This window comes from Pungitius pungitius, chromosome 9, assembly GCF_949316345.1.
Source record: "Pungitius pungitius chromosome 9, fPunPun2.1, whole genome shotgun sequence".
In the NCBI taxonomy this organism is placed as follows: domain Eukaryota; kingdom Metazoa; phylum Chordata; class Actinopteri; order Perciformes; family Gasterosteidae; genus Pungitius; species Pungitius pungitius.
Window position 1 is genome coordinate 1,286,200 of NC_084908.1, and position 15,642 is coordinate 1,301,841.

General features: G+C 44.5%; 1 protein-coding gene across 4 annotated transcripts; it reads right to left on the bottom strand.

Moving 5' to 3' along the window:
- Positions 1-105: 105 nt before the first annotated feature.
- tmod1 (tropomodulin 1) lies at positions 106-15,610 on the bottom strand. 4 transcript variants are annotated; one of them, XM_062564578.1, is made up of 12 exons: positions 11,655-11,797; positions 10,346-10,526; positions 9,668-9,986; positions 8,954-9,110; positions 8,493-8,609; positions 7,161-7,250; positions 5,995-6,125; positions 5,513-5,620; positions 5,194-5,337; positions 4,433-4,577; positions 3,703-3,802; positions 106-2,126 (listed from the first exon to the last, which is right to left on the bottom strand). In XM_062564578.1, exons 3-12 carry the CDS (start codon positions 9,671-9,673, stop codon positions 2,087-2,089), a joined length of 1,038 nt encoding a protein of 345 aa, XP_062420562.1. In that variant the 5' UTR covers positions 9,674-9,986; positions 10,346-10,526; positions 11,655-11,797; the 3' UTR covers positions 106-2,086. The 4 variants fall into 4 exon arrangements, with proteins under 4 accessions (XP_062420562.1, XP_037328243.1, XP_062420564.1 ...); XM_037472346.2 differs by lacking the exons at positions 9,668-9,986; positions 10,346-10,526 and adding an exon at positions 15,337-15,610 and having other exon boundaries at positions 11,655-11,874; XM_062564580.1 differs by lacking the exons at positions 9,668-9,986; positions 10,346-10,526; positions 11,655-11,797 and adding an exon at positions 9,184-9,419.
- Between the last annotated feature and the right edge of the window lie 32 nt (positions 15,611-15,642).

The following is a 15,642-nucleotide window of genomic DNA, read 5'->3' on the forward strand; positions in this document are numbered from 1 at the left end:
AGGTAGCGGTACTTCTTATTTTTGTTTTCATTTTCCCAAGATCTTCCGGTCAATTTGATTTCCAAGTAAAGATGTAAATATAAAAACACCAAATATGATTCACAAGTATTATTATCTTATAAATTGTTTATTGTAAAATAAATTAGTTAACTTGGTGTATTTCTGCCATACTGCCACAGGGTGGCACTGTTGTCTTTATATGGGAGTACAAAGACATATTTCAGGTTTTATTTATTCCTTTATTTGCAAAAATTCAACCCAAAAAGGTGGACTATCTAGCAAAACAGAATCAAGCACTAATAAATCAGAAAGAGATACAGAAGAACCAGACACACAAAGACTTTGAGTAGCCTTCTTTGCCTCTAAGCATTCAGTTACTCACTGCTTTAACAAATGTTTACATCCATAATGACGATCCGTTGTAGAAACACAGCCCTGACGAGCGAGTCGCAAAGCATCGATATTAAATAACAGCAGCCTTCGGTACGACTTTTGGTATCGAGGAAACGTGGATGATGCAATCAGGTCAGATTTACCTTCCACTCTGCAACTTGTAGTTTACCATTTTTCTTTAAGCGGAAACACACGTTTCATTTGGAGCCAATGTAACCGGACTACGGATCGTTTTTAAAGAGATTCTAAATGCAGCAGTTTTATTTTCAGACAGCAACATATTAGCTCTGGTTTCCGGTTTCATCAGCAGCGCATTCTGTTTTTAATCTCAATTAAGGGCTGAAAATGATACAGCAGAGTAGATCATCATCATGTCATGGGGTAGGTTTGTCCTAATCAAGAAGAACATTTCCATTGTGAACTCGTGAAGTATCCATCCAGCATCAGAGCATAAACTAATATTTAAAATGTCTACGGTGTTGATTTAAGACCCGTCAGCGCTATCAAGCATTTTAAACTGCTGTTGACATTAATTTATTTTACACTGGATGGGATTTTTGTAATCTGACAGCTGTAAAGACATTAGAGGTTTCCTGTGTTTGTAAATCTGTGTCCACGGAAATATTCCAAACCTGGATTGAGGAGTTAACGTGAAACCTGTAACGTAGAGTCGACGGTACCAACCGTTCTGTATCAAACCACACATTTCAGCTCCAGTAAATATGAAATTACCACAAACAATCCACAAACCAGACCTGGTTGAAAGTGTGACAGAAGCCCACTCAAATACTAGCGGTTACTTTGGGTTATTACAGTCGGACTGGCAGACAAGAACCTCTATATAACCTCACTGTATTCATAGGATATGAAACAGTGGGTTCTTATGTCAGCAAATAGAAGCTGTCATCATAAATCAATTGATGATGTCGAGTGTTTGAGTGGCTTCTGACTCTTTCCCAGGTCTGTCACAAATAAATATATTCTGTATATAGCGACAATCCTCACTGTAGCCAGGTTAATGAATCCCTCTGACTATTACTAAGGAATCTGTAAAAGCTTGGTATTTGGAGGACTGTATGTCCTAAAATACTCTCCTGATCGAATCAGAGAAAAAAGGCTGCAACATCAGAGGTTCCCCATGCGGCAGAAAATCCAAAATTAGTTAACTTTAGGTCTAGTAAATTAAAAAATGGCACATCAGCTTTGGTGAACTTGACATCAGACGCGTTTGGGAACAGCAGCAATGAGCGCACAACTCATTTACAGCATTTTAATAATGATATTATTGGTAATTGGCGCTCATTCAACTCATCAATAGAAACAGGGAATTCTGAAAGTGTCCTGTCCCCATTCAGTGGGCCCTAAATCACAACCCGACCTCCAGCACCCGTCATTAAGGACTCTGGACTCTCAAGGAGACACGAAAGGATTCACAACGGAAAAGCACAAAAAATAATCGCACAATCCTGCCTTCTGCTCAGAAAGACACAGGTGATGGATCCCACTGAATCCTTCAATTTCTACAAAAGAAAAAGAGTCTGGAAAGTAGAGAGAGTTCGGAGACCGTTGAACCCCGAAAGTGGTGGCCGTGGTCTTCCGGGCGCCATCGGAGGGTTGAGGGGACGCGGTGGGAAAGGCGGTCGGGTCAAAGGGCAACGAGGGCCGCCCTGGTCTCTACACATTCGTCCGACACTTAGGGAAGATGGGACCTCCCTCCAGCCTTTTCTTTCGCACTGTAGATGGAGGAGATGGTGGGACGGAGAAGAGACAGATTGGCCAATGAATTAAAAAAATAAATAATAATGTCATGAGGAGGAAGGAGGAAGGAAGGGAAGCCCAGAGGAAGAAACATTAGGAAAAGCACAGTGGTTCATCCACACCATAAACAACTTGAGCCAAAGCAGAGCAAAGTTCAGCGGCGCTATTTGCTTTGCATGCATTACAGTAACAGGTTTAAAAAAAGATAAGAAATTAGAGCTCTTTGTCTTCAAGTGGCTTTAGCAGGAGCTCTTGGAGGAGAAAGCCAAACAGCATACCAAGGTAACACATTAAAAGGAGAATAGCTGGATTGCCCCTTTGTGGCCCTGGGACAACGGATCCTCACCATCAAATGTAACAAAATGCACCATGTGACAGTACATACTGAAGCAACAACACGAAGTTGAAACTAAATTGGTTTTTTATTTGCCCTAAAAGGAGTTATCTGACGTAGCATTGCACTCCTAAAACAAAACCAAGGCAGCACGACCAGAGGTATATTTAATATACACAAAACCGGGGGGCTACATCTCCCTCATTGGTCCCTCACTATTGAGGTCCACTCAACTGCCATCGAGCCCTTTGTAGAACGTTTGCCTGTCTGACTGACTGTGTATCGTGCTTCTGGGTCCGAGTCCCGCTGAGGCCTGACCAGCAGGATGGTTCTACTGGGAGCCCCTGATTCTTCCACTCTCTGCCCGAGCTGACGTCGCTCCAGGTGACCCATCAGAATCCTCTCAGCTCTTTGGTGCCGCTGAAAGCTTTATTCAACTTTTTTCCACTGGCGGTGCATAAAATATAAACGAGCTAATCCGCATCGTACTGAGCGATCACGGACTCGTCGCCACACAGTAAACTGCAAGAATTTAATGGAGCAGAGCAATTGCCCACACGGAGCGCTGGACAAGAGCAGAAGGGGGGGGGGGGCCTCCAGACAACGCAGGCATAGAAGATATCCAGCACGCCACGATGAGACAATCAAACAAGGAAAAAGGCCAAATAAAGCAGATATAAAGTGGCCAAAGAATCGGCCAATCGCACTGATGCATTACTGTGAAAGTGATGCGGAAATTGGAGCATGAAGAGCATTAAAGTTTCTGCAGCCAAAAGAAGGAACTTCCTAAAGCTATGGTCTGCTGTTCATTCCTCTGTATCTCATATGCACTGCTAATTCTAGCCAAGCAGTAACTTATATTAATAGTAATATTTCAGTTAGGTGTCCTTTATCATTCTTTTACATCTTTTGAGCAGAATATAAAATTCATAATCATTTTTAGATACGCCCTGTCGAGCAGACATCCTCATACCTCCTTCGGGGAGTGTAAAGAAATAGATAGAACAAAAAATATATTCTAACTATGTTGGGGGCAGCTAAATTTAGAATCCAGTGTCAGTGGTCTCTGCAGAGACTTCCAGCTGAATAGAAGGAAAGTGATGACAGGTACTGGGGAGAAGCAACAGAAACTCGCAGAGGAGCTTGACAGAAGATGGCAGAGGATTCCAGGTGGTTTTGGCAGAAGAGAGGGAAGCCTTTTTTTAATTTTCTTTTACTTTGTCTTGGACTTGAACTTTTTCCCGAAGGCCCTTTCCAGCTCCGGAACAGACAGCGTGAGGGTGAAGGAGCCGTCTGACTCCGACCTGACAACCCGGGCTTCAAAATGGCGCGGGGAAGGAAAACGACACGATTATGACACAGAGACTCGGCTTCAAGTGCAGACTACTAACCCAAACAGGCCGTAACACAAATGCAGTAATCATTGTGAACTTCATCTCTATGCTCTTTTAACCTTCTGTGGTGGTGAATACAACCAAGTTATTCCCTCTAAAATGTAAAAAGGTCTTGCTGGATTAAGTTCTAGAGCATTCACACACAAATTCAACAGGCGCTAAATACACACTTCAGTACAAAGACAGCAATTCAAAACATTAACGTAAAAATGTGTGCATGTGCATAGCAAGAACCCCTTCTTCCACTAGCTCCATTTTGTTTTCTCTCATGCAGACTCTTTTCCTGGTGCTGGTCATAGCTCAGGAAGCTCCTGTTTTGATTGGCCGGTGCTCTACGGCCACACTACGGAGTTATCAGCAGAGTATATAACTCCAAACCTTCTATTACAGTCTGTTTATTTAAAACCCAAGGAGATATAGAAAAGATGAAGGGTCAGCACTGACGCATGTTACAAACAACACTGCCAAATGCTGCAGAAACACAGTGTACAAGTTACATAACCAGCAGTCCATGTACTTCTGTCAGAAATTTAAAAAAGTGTCCGTAACCCACCCAGGTCGTTGTTGTTCATCATGGCGTTGGAGCCCCGCAGGCGCGGGCCCTGCTGGGTGAAGTGATATCCAAACTTCAACAGACTGGTGTTTTTCTCCAGCATGCTGGCTATCTCCATCTCCACCTTGTTGCCCAGCGGCTGGCTCTGGGGTTTGGAAAGGAGGAGAGAAACGGAGGAGGAGGAGGAGACACAAAAAGAGTTGCATCGGCATGGCTTCAACGCGGTTGAAAGAGGGCGACGAGGAGCAAACTAAACAAACTCCGAGAGGTGGTGATCTCCATGGCAACAGAGGGCGATCTGAGAGGCAGGGGTACCGTGCTTCTCTAGGGTCATTCAACAAGTTCCACGTGTGAGCAAGACGTGAGTCACTATGCAGCGTGACACCTGGCAAAGCAATCAGGGAGCGTCAGACTGAAGTGTCAGAGATGGCCTGTCGCACACACACACACACACACACACACGTTCACATTAGAGGACGCAGCGCTCAATTTAAAGGGACAGATTTTTTTAGCCAGTAAAGTTACATACAAGAACAGTGAAACAAACAACAGAAAAGATGACATTAGCGAGATAGGCATTCAGAGAATGACATTTAGATGAAACAGCCCTGGAGGCATTGATTCGCCCTGGAGGTCAGATGACAAGCTGTCACGTGATGAGGATGAGGGCGGAATAAAGGGCAATACAAATCTCCTTCCAGCTCTTTCTGTTCCATCTATTCCATTCAAGTTGGTTTGTGTGTGTGTGTGTGTGTGTGTACCTGATTGTCTATCTTGAGCTCCTGTAGTATGGTGTTGTACTGTAGTGATGCTATGAGGGACAGGATTCCTGTTCCTGTGATGAAGTTGGACTCAACGTTCAGGCTCTTCAGTGTCGTGTTCACCTTCAGCATCTCTGCCAAGGCCTGAGGAGGGAAACTTTATCTTACTCAATGACGGTTGTTTGAAAAGGTTACACATAAGGTTACAAAGAGACATTGTTTTCACATGATACCGTAAGCTGCTACTTGAACTAGACTTTAGACAAATGGAGCGATTAGGCAGATAATATGAATTCTGTGGACGGTAGTTGTGACTCACAAATGCGACGGGGTCGTTGCTCCTGGTTCCTACGAGACTGAACCGCTCCACCACAGTGTTCTTCATCAGAGCCTCAGCGTACGCCTTCAGAGTCTTGACGGGGATGTTCTGGGTACACAAAGATGCAAACAATGCTTGACTTCAGAAGTTATTCATTGTATTTTGTGTGCCATTAGGTACAGAAACATGACTAAAATGTGTTTCATGAACTAAGATGTTGTGCTAACATTATTCATTTTTATTTAATTTAAGTATTAATTGAAACTAAAAAACTGCACAGAGCTTCTGCTTTTTGGAATGTAATCAAACGTGGTATCAATCCTTTGTAGGACTAAGTTCTATGGAAATAACTAGAAAATATGATCAGGGATAAACGGCTGTTTCAGATCAACAACAATAAGATGTTGTTTTTCAGTTTAAATATGTAGCAGCTTTAACTCGTATCCTCAAAGACACACACAGACACACACACACACTCTTACCTTGATGTTGTTGAGGTTGACCTCCACCAGGTCAGGGTCGTTCCTCTTCATTCTCAACAGGGTCTCTTCTACGTCAGTGGAGTTGGGCTCCTCATCCGGGACCGGTTTGTACTGGGTGCACTGGATCACACCTACAACAGCGTTACGGTTTACACCAGCGCTCACTGTAACTTTATCCCACTTCACAGGCAACAGAACAACAATGAACAAATATATGAATGCAACACTTTTGTTTATGCTCGGATTATTCTTGAGTTGAACTAAAAATATCTAAAAAACTTTAGGTGAGGCATATTAAGATGCAGATTAAACATAACTTCATAATTTCATCGACCTGTGAATGAAATGTTGATTTAATACCATAAGCCGCCGCAAGTGTTTGGCAGTGTATCCAACTGGCTCTACATCACCAAGGCAGCCACCAGCGGCCACGGCAGCTGATGATTAAGTAGAGACCTTCTCGAGCTGCCAGCTGCTCAGTGTCTGCAGCAGGAGGGGCCCAACAAGCAACTCCATGCAAACCAGATGTGTCCAACACAACACGGCCAACGTGGGGGTCACACCAGCCCACGGACTCATTCTTTGGGTTATGTGCGACCAAAAACAATTATTGTTTATTGCATCCCGTATCATGTGAAAACGAGAACATTTTTATTCCCCGTGTATCAACGCAGGTTTCATGAGAGCCGGTCATATTTGGAAGTGAGATGCTCTGTTTGGTGGCCGGAGGTGAATCTATAGGACGATCCTCTACGAAGGATAAACAATGGCCCATTGTAGTAATGCACCAGAGTTTACACTGAGGAGGGCAGACAGAGCAATCATCAGTTATTCCCTGAAGGAGCTGCAGGTCAACGTATGTATACAGTTAACATCATCTACCGAATTGCTTATTACTTTGTGTAACTGTGCAACAAAGAGCTGAGCTGAACGTCTTTAGTGAAAAGGAACCGACATTCTGCCAACGTGAGATCATTCCACTTGATTCCAAGTCCAAGTCGACATTTTACCTCGATGAGGCGATGGAGCGGAATGGAACGGAGTCGTCTGCGTTACGGAAGGACGCCGTTACCTGGGACTTGAAAAGCCCTCCTTGGATCCGTGATCGGACCGAATTGAGAGGGATTTATTCAACGGATTTACGAGCGTGTGCGTGCTTCACATACTGTTCAGTCCTTGCTTGTTGACTATGGTGCTGCTGGCCAGGGCTTCGTAGTACTGCTGATTACTCATCAGGGTGTGCATACCCAGGATGGCTGGAAGAAAGTAAGAAGACCGAATGAAGATGAAAGAAATCAAAAAGGCATGAACACAGAGGAAGAGGAAGAAACACAGAGAGAGAGAGAGAGAAACGCTAAAAAAAGAGCATTGATTTAATTATTGTCTATTTACAGCCGACCGTTAATATGGACGGCAATCTGCACTCTTGCATCATAACAAGCAGCTGACTGTCCTTTTCTACCAGTAGGCTGAACGATGCGGGTTAATGGGCAACGTGTGCTGGCTTTGTTTCGGCCCCTGGCAGCAGTGATTATGGACCATGGCTACTCCGAGGACACAAGATAATACAAAGGATTTAGAGATAATGATCAACACGACCCGCTCGTCAGCGACAGGAAAGAACAGAGAGACACCATGAGTTGGGGAACACGAGCTACCAAGCTGCTCTTAGACGAACTGGGGCCTGTTACTTTGAGCAGCGCCAGGGACTCGTGCTCTGAAAACGTTTGTGCAGGAGGCACACTCGATAATATATTTCTGTCATTCCGATGCAGGGAGAGAAGACCGAATGTGTTTACACTTTGTAATATCTGCCTCTCACGCGGAGCCATTACAGTTACGAACTCTCAACGTACTTCACGTGAGATAAAGATTTTCAAAAAGCCTCCTGCAGCTAAATCCATCTTGATCACTCCTTTAAAATGTCACTCATCCTTACGGCAAATGCGGCAGATGTTTTGCACATGCAGCAGGCATTTTGCGCCATACATTGCACTGGAACTAGGACGTGTTACGCAGGTACAGCGCATACCCCGGCTGATGTGCAGCTAGCGAACAGAGATATCCAGCAGAGATGAAGGAGGTGGAGGAGATGAAGGGATGAAGGGGAAGGGTGGAGGGAAGATGGAAGTGTTGCTGGAGGAAACGGAAAAGATTTGGATTAAGGAGGAGGAAACGAAATGAGGGCGAAGGACGAGGCAGCTGATTAGTGAGAGAAGATGAAGAAGAGGAAGAATATACACACAGCTGCACTTTAGCACATGAGATCCAGTCCATGAACATCCTTCACCCAGACTATATCATGAGGAAGTCATGAAAAACTGATTCTGGGTAAAAATAAGATTAAATCATCCCAATTTCTTTCTTAAAAATACAACTTTTTGACAAAACAATTCTTTTTTTGTTTGTTTTATGTGGCTAAAAGCATGAGACGAATGAACCCTGTGACCCTCGTGACTACTCTGTATCTCTATGGGACATGCGAGTGGTTGAGTTACCTGCGATATCACAGAGTTCAGCATCCGACGCGCTGGCCAGGGCTTCCTCCAGCTCCGGCTCCAGAGTCACATTCTCCATGATGGGGTCCACCCTCTTTTTTGGCACCCAGGCTTTCCCTAGAACGCCAGTGGACGCGCTCAATGCAAATACACCTCCACTGAAAGGAGACCCGTGGTCATCCGTCCTAATTCAAACCCGGATTCCCTCAGGTGGCATGAAGGCAGCGTCAGCGCTGGGCGGGGTGTATCGTATGTATTTTTTTTTCAATGCTAATCTGTCTCTAGGAACAACATTTCCACATTACACCATTAAAAATTAAAGCCAAAATCAAGATCGTTAACTTAGAAACTCATATGGAAACAGAGGAGTTCACATCATTCTTTTAACCAAACAGATGTGTACGTCCGCTGTTGTTCTCGTCTTTTCACTTGATAACAACAGTGAGAAGAGGCGTTCATACCTCTCTTCTCCCCTGTGAAGGGCACCAGGTCCTCTTTGTCAGGGTGCTCGTTGGCCTGTTTCTCCAGATGGGCCAGCAGGTTGTCCCTCTGGAACGTTCCCGTCGGGGTTTTCTTCGTCTGGTCTTTCTGCCGCATCCCAGCTGGCAACAATTCATTCTAGACAAAGAGTGACAATTTAGAATGTTTTTTTCTAAATTTCCTCCTTGCAATCACATTAGTCAAGTCCTACCAGGCAGCAGTGGTGCAGGACAGTGTGGAAGGAATGACAGCCCAACACAGAACCAAGACATTTCCCAGAGCTCTGCTGCTAATTTTCAGCCTAAAAGGAACGTTCAAAGCAAAGCTCTCACAAGTGCTGCTTATAGCTTCATATCTTATCAGTCCTCTCAGCACCCACAGCCTTCTCTACCCTCGTGACTCACTCTCTCTGCCGCTTTCAGACGACTATTTTCAAAAACATACAAATTATTTCCCCCCCCCCCCCCCCCCCATTTAGCCCCAAATTTACATTATTGTTCCATTTGAAAGAAACTCTTTGGAATTCAAAGAACATCATCCATTTGTTCCTCTCGTTATGTTTCTCCGGTGGTGGTCGTGCAAATGTTACGTGTTGTATTTTTAGTAAAGCCAGGAGCATACAACACCGTCACTGCCAGGCTTGTTATGTCACACCTTATATCAGCTGTCGATAGCAAGGTCCAGTTTATTTTTACCAGCATGAGGCTCTGTCGCGGCTTCTCTCCTCCACTCAGGAGCCCCAGCAGCCATCGACCAGCAGGTGAAGGGAACGCGTTCAGTTGCGAGCCGCAATAAACGGATGAGGCACGAGGGTTCACTTTTTTTCAGCTTTTGTGTAAAAGGGGACATTTTTGGGTGGTAGAATGTTAACATGTCAGAATGCTGCTGACTAATGGATCCAGCAGCTAAGAAGCAACCTCATCGTTTACTTGGAGTTGTGTTTTCTGGTGTACGACATGCCCTCTTTGCTTTGCTTTGATCTCCAGTAACTCTCGTTGTCATTTGCTCATTTGTCTGCAGTTTGGTGATGAGTGAACAGAAAAAAAAAGTAAAAACAATGAGCACAAATAAATTAAAATGTTAACTAAAAACAAGAGTTGGCGCAGCTTTAAGTTATGAGACGAGCACCACTTTCAATGTAGGTTGAACTTTCCATGATTTGGGACATCAGATCCAGACTAGTCTATTCCAGATTTGAAGAAGTCCGTTTGAACTTTAATCCAAAAATATTACATGGAAAAGTAAACATTATGACCCGTCCAAGTTGTAGTGTGTCACTATATAGCTGTGAAGCAGTTCAAAAACACAACATTTTTGTACAGTAACAGTTCAGCTGGCCAACATGTTGTGAGCTTTGATTTTCAACGGCTTACTGGAACTGACGTGAGAAGCGTTGGTGGGAGGCCACAGTGTGGGTCACGGCGAGTGGGCCCTTCACTGTAGTGAACGGGTCACCCTCGCAAACGGCACCAACAAAGGCGAGCGCACACGCACGGACTCCCGCTGCTTACGTCATGGAGTCCCTCCGGTCGCTCACTGCTGGCATCGGTCTCGCTAACACACACACACACACACACACACACACACACACACACACACACACACACACACACACACACACACACACACACACACACACACACACACACACACACACACACACACACACACACACACTTCCTGTCATCCCCTTGGCATTGAGGGGGAATCCATTCATCACCAAGCTATTAGAGCTGCTTTCACCAACTTGACCCATGATGCATCACTGAGGGAACCAAGCTGGCTGTGGATGCATCCAACGCAGAGATAAACACAGATACTAAATACGAGTATGATTTACTGCACTTTCTATGTCAAATAACAAAAAAAAGTATTTTCCATAGGCTATATCAGTTTCACTTTAACTTTAAAGCTGATAACTTAAAGAAATAAAGAGTCTTCTTTATTGTATTGTTGAAAACAACATATCTATATATTTTGGTGTATGAAATAGCTTTAAAATGAACAATCCAGCAAAAATCAAGTGCCTCCCACTGGCCTGAGCAACTTGTCTGATTTCAGTGCAATTTGTCCTGAAAAAATTAAATTCGCAATATTGGCCGAAGCAGTAAAATAATATTGATTGATATTTGATCAGCACTGCCTTGCGGTTTGATCCAAGTTTGTGAGCAGGGAAGCAGAGGAATCAAAGATATTTAAAAGATACAAATTCTAATGTCACGTTTAAACATTTTGTCCAAACAAAAGTCCATAATTATTTAGATTTAAAATGATGTACCATGTATGTGAGGGATTTATTTCATGAATTAATAAACTAAATGTGAAAATGTCGCAGATATTTCAGGCTTAAGCTGAAATACCTGCATTCACTGTAATAACGTGCGTGTTATGTATTGGTCATCATATGCATTTCACACATTCTCAGTCATACTGTGCAGTAAAACTACCTGCCTGACCGCCTGTTACCCATCATGCACTGCTGCACTAATTCAAAACCTTTATCTACACGACAGAGTTGGCCTCAGAGGAGCTCAGCGCCGAAGGGCATTCAAATGTTTTACACTTATCAAAGTTCAGCTGACAAAAGAAACAAAACTAGAACACGAGGACGTGTAGTATACAGCAGCTCATCACATCACGACTCCAGAACTCTCCAGTGACAGCACAGCGGCATGAACTCACATCGGGATCCAGCTCCTCGAGCTCGTCCTCTAGTCGCTGCAGCTCGTCCTCAGACAGCTTCTGCAGCAGCTCGTCCTCGTCTATGTCCCTGTACTTCTCCATCTCCTTCCTCATCACCGACATGATGGACAGCGCACCTGCAAGGTGGTGCAAGAGGTCTGCAACAAAGGCAGCCGAGTGGCTGTAAGCGCTCCTGGGGGAGAGAGAGAGAGAGAGAGACCTGGAGGAGGCAGAAGCACAGAGGGAGGACAGATTAATAGCTCAGAAAGCAATAGATACTCCAAGTCGTCTATGGACATTAATCATTGTATTCCACCGCTTGCATTTTCCTTCTTCCGTTCTACCTAAAGTAACCGAGGCCACTGAGAGCTGTGAAAGACAGAGTTGGTTATTACCCCATTTTTTCATTCTTTTATGCAGTACAGCAAGCTGCAGTTTTTCACTGCAGATTAATTTTCTTCATCTCACATTCTTATGCTCTTTATGCTTCATTTTTTCATCTTTCAGCTCTCCTGATCAGGCCACTGGTGTCATTTGAACCTAAAGGGATGTGATAGCTGGATTTTGTCAGGGTACCGAGTATAACATGAATTTGGTATTTTGGGGAAATATCTGTCCCTGCATTTGCCTCCTTGCTCACAGTTGGATAAGAAAACCGATAAAACACGATATGTTATAATATAACGTTAAAGAATCAGCTTCAGTGCCATTTCCCCATCATGTCATGTCAGGCAAGAGAAAACAAGAATAACAGCGTTAAATATTGTGACGTTACTGCAAGTAGAAACCTAAGATAACCCGTCAATGCAAATCAGCTGTTATCACCAACCAATGGATGACTGGCTCATCTACAGCGGTCTGATGTGTGAACTGCTGCAGCAGTTGAAGTGCATGAGACAATTGTATGCAGTTCTAACAGCAAGCGCTAGTTTGCCAGTATTAATGTTGGCAGTGTAAAACAACGCTGTATTTCCTCCAGTGTTCCACCTTGTTGTCGACTCCTCTGCCGTGAATCACGGTTGCTTCTTCTCAAAAGCAACCGCGTCTCTAAGCCGCAGGTCCTGAAAGCTGTGGGTGTGGGTTTGAGAGGAGAGGCCGATGCATGATCATGTGACAACATTAACGACAGGTTGGTCCGCATCACGGGATGAAACTGTTGCCAAATCCGGCAGAAAATGTTACGGTGTCGCTCAAAAAGCCCACCGAAGCGAAGAAAATATATTGCAGTCAATAAGTGTGTGAGCGTGTGAGTAGATCGACGTCTTTTTGATCCTAAGTGTGTTTCGGCTGATCTCCTAACAGGTGGAGTCAAGCATGCCCATTTTTTTTTTTGTGTGTTCTGGGCTGAACTCCAAGTAACGCTGCTGGAAGAAAGCAGCCTGCTGTGATGATATCAAACAGACCCCGGGCCGGTATTTACTGCTTTTCTACCAGCTTCTACTTACTGATCCGAGGGACAAATTAAAAAACCACCCGAGCGAGAATCTACCACTTCAGGACGCAAACCACTTGACCTCTGAAGGTCTGTCTACTCCTAAAGCCTCAAAGGAATAGCAGCACCGCTACAAGTTCACTTATCACAGCAAATGTGTAGAAAACGTTTAAAAATGAGACATTCCAACCCATACATGTGTTTCTACACCAGATGTACACAAATCAGCTCCTCCTGCAACAAAGTGCACTTATTGCCTGCACAACCTGCTATTTTGTTGTAAACCTTTGGTTGATGTATTGACATAAACAGCTGCTGTGAGAATTTTTCGCGGTGAAATGCAAATACGTCGCTGTAAAACTCGCACGCGCTCTCAGCAACACCAAAAAACTCACACAGCCCATAAATCAGCACGTTAAAAAAAAAGAAGGTGGAGAGCACAGCAGCAGACTTTTAGGCTCTTTGGCAGCGGCTTCCTGCTAATGTCGTCAAGCGGCTTACGCTGTCATGAACAAAAAAAAAAAAATCATCATCTGTACAGTAAGTGTCCTGTGAAAGTTGAGTTTGGGAAGCACCAGATAACTTCCTTTTCTCTGGAAGCTGAGGTCAAACTCAGATATCGTAGTAGCTCGAATTAGGGAGCCCTGTTCTCTACACATTTAAATAAGTCAAATACAACTAGATCCGTCAAAGACGATTGGAATAGGATGTTGTAATCTACACCAAAACACCTTAAATATGCCCATGTGCTTCACCTGGTGTTTTCGAACCAGATGCTAACTGCATGTGGACCGAAAAACATAACCCCCATATTTACATGAGTTGTTTATATTCATATGAGTAGAGTTATTATTATGTTATACTGTGTATCTTCTGTGGTACGAGTGCTATTGTAACCCGTCTGGTGTCTGTTTGAACGTTTTTGCAGGATTGCAGTTGTTAGGGTGGTCTGTTGAAAGGCCCACCACAAAAACAGCTGAGAGGCAACTGGTCAGCTGTCCTCTGCGTGTGGCTGAGATAAAGCTACCGAGCCGGCCAGTCTCCATCTGTGTGTGTGTGTGTGTGTGTGTGTGTGTGTGTCCTGTGTTTTCTGCTCCCTCTGTGACAATGGTGTCCACTTACATGGTGGTAAGCACCGATACAACGCTTGCCAAAATAGACCAATGCACTGCGGGAATGTTTCTTTCTAATGACCATTTGCCAGCTGAGTGGACAGCGAAAGTTTGCACCAATCATTCTCAGACCCTCTACAGACTTTTAGTGCCGAGGAAACTACGATCCCTCGGCGATGGCTGCAGTGGTCTCCACTATGGGGACCACGGCAGGGGGTGGTACATCATGGCGCGTATAATGAGGAGCCTTGCAGCACACTAGCTGTCTCAGACCGAAGGTCTGGGCCATTTGTGCATTCTGCAGAGGTCAAAAAGTCGGCGTTGGTTCAAGCCCGCCGCTAACTTGATCCATTGCTAATCCACGAGGGAGACACATGTATGAGCACACGTTTAGGATGGTGCAACACTGTGCAACAATGACTTCATGGCAGAGAGAAAGAAACAGCTCTCGAGGAGAGGTGACCAAAGCGGGAGAGGAAGGAGATTAAGATACACAGGTTGAGGCTTTGCAGTGACGCACGTACGTCGTGTCCGATGCACACTGGTGGATCTCACAGCCCTTGATAACGCAGTTTTACACTTTCGATTTAAATACATGTTCAAATAAACTGTACTTTGATTAAAAAATACAAAAGGTTGTTGATGTTCATACAAAGAGAAATAGACCTTCACCATAGGTCTTTGTCTCCTTGTAGCATATCAACTTAAGTTAAGTTATGATGATTAAAAATATGAAGTACGTAGAGAATCATTTTTATTAATTTGGGAATTCAATAAGTTAACATCAAATAAGTCAAAATAGAAAAGTGCATTCATTTTCTTGCAGGTTCCCTACAGTTTATAATAAAGACCACATTCAAAGCCCCATCCCTGCAGGGCCTTGGTGGTAGGACTTGCAGAGTTCCGTTACTTTAAGAGAGAAACATGCAACAGGCAGTAAGACATTCTCCAGAAGTGAGGAAACAGTGAATAAAAAACGAGTCCTTAGTAATGCCGGAGAAACCCAACGTGTTCTCAGTGACCTCGTGGAAACGTATTTTCTCGGGATCCCGTAAAACGATCTCAGCCCCGCTGTGTGATCTGCAATAATTTAACTATTCTACAGTGCGCGGTGTAATTGTTGCATTCATTCCCGTACCTCCTCCGTCGCTATTTATAGCCGGACAGTCCCGCCGGGTGACAGCAACGAATACTTTGACCAGATATGGTTCCCTTCAGAGCCGCCTGGAGTCGCACCGCGAGGTCCGCTCTGCTGCAGCCCGCACAACCCGGGAATCCGCAACCAGCTCCCGGCTAGACCTCAGCGTCCATGACCCGCGGATCATCCGGAATGCAGCAGATGTCGCGGCGGGCTCTCTCCGGCTTCCTCCCCCGCTCCTGGTGGCGTCGCGGCGGGTTTGCGGATGCTGAATCTCATCTCCCGCAAAGGGCAAAGTAAACTTAT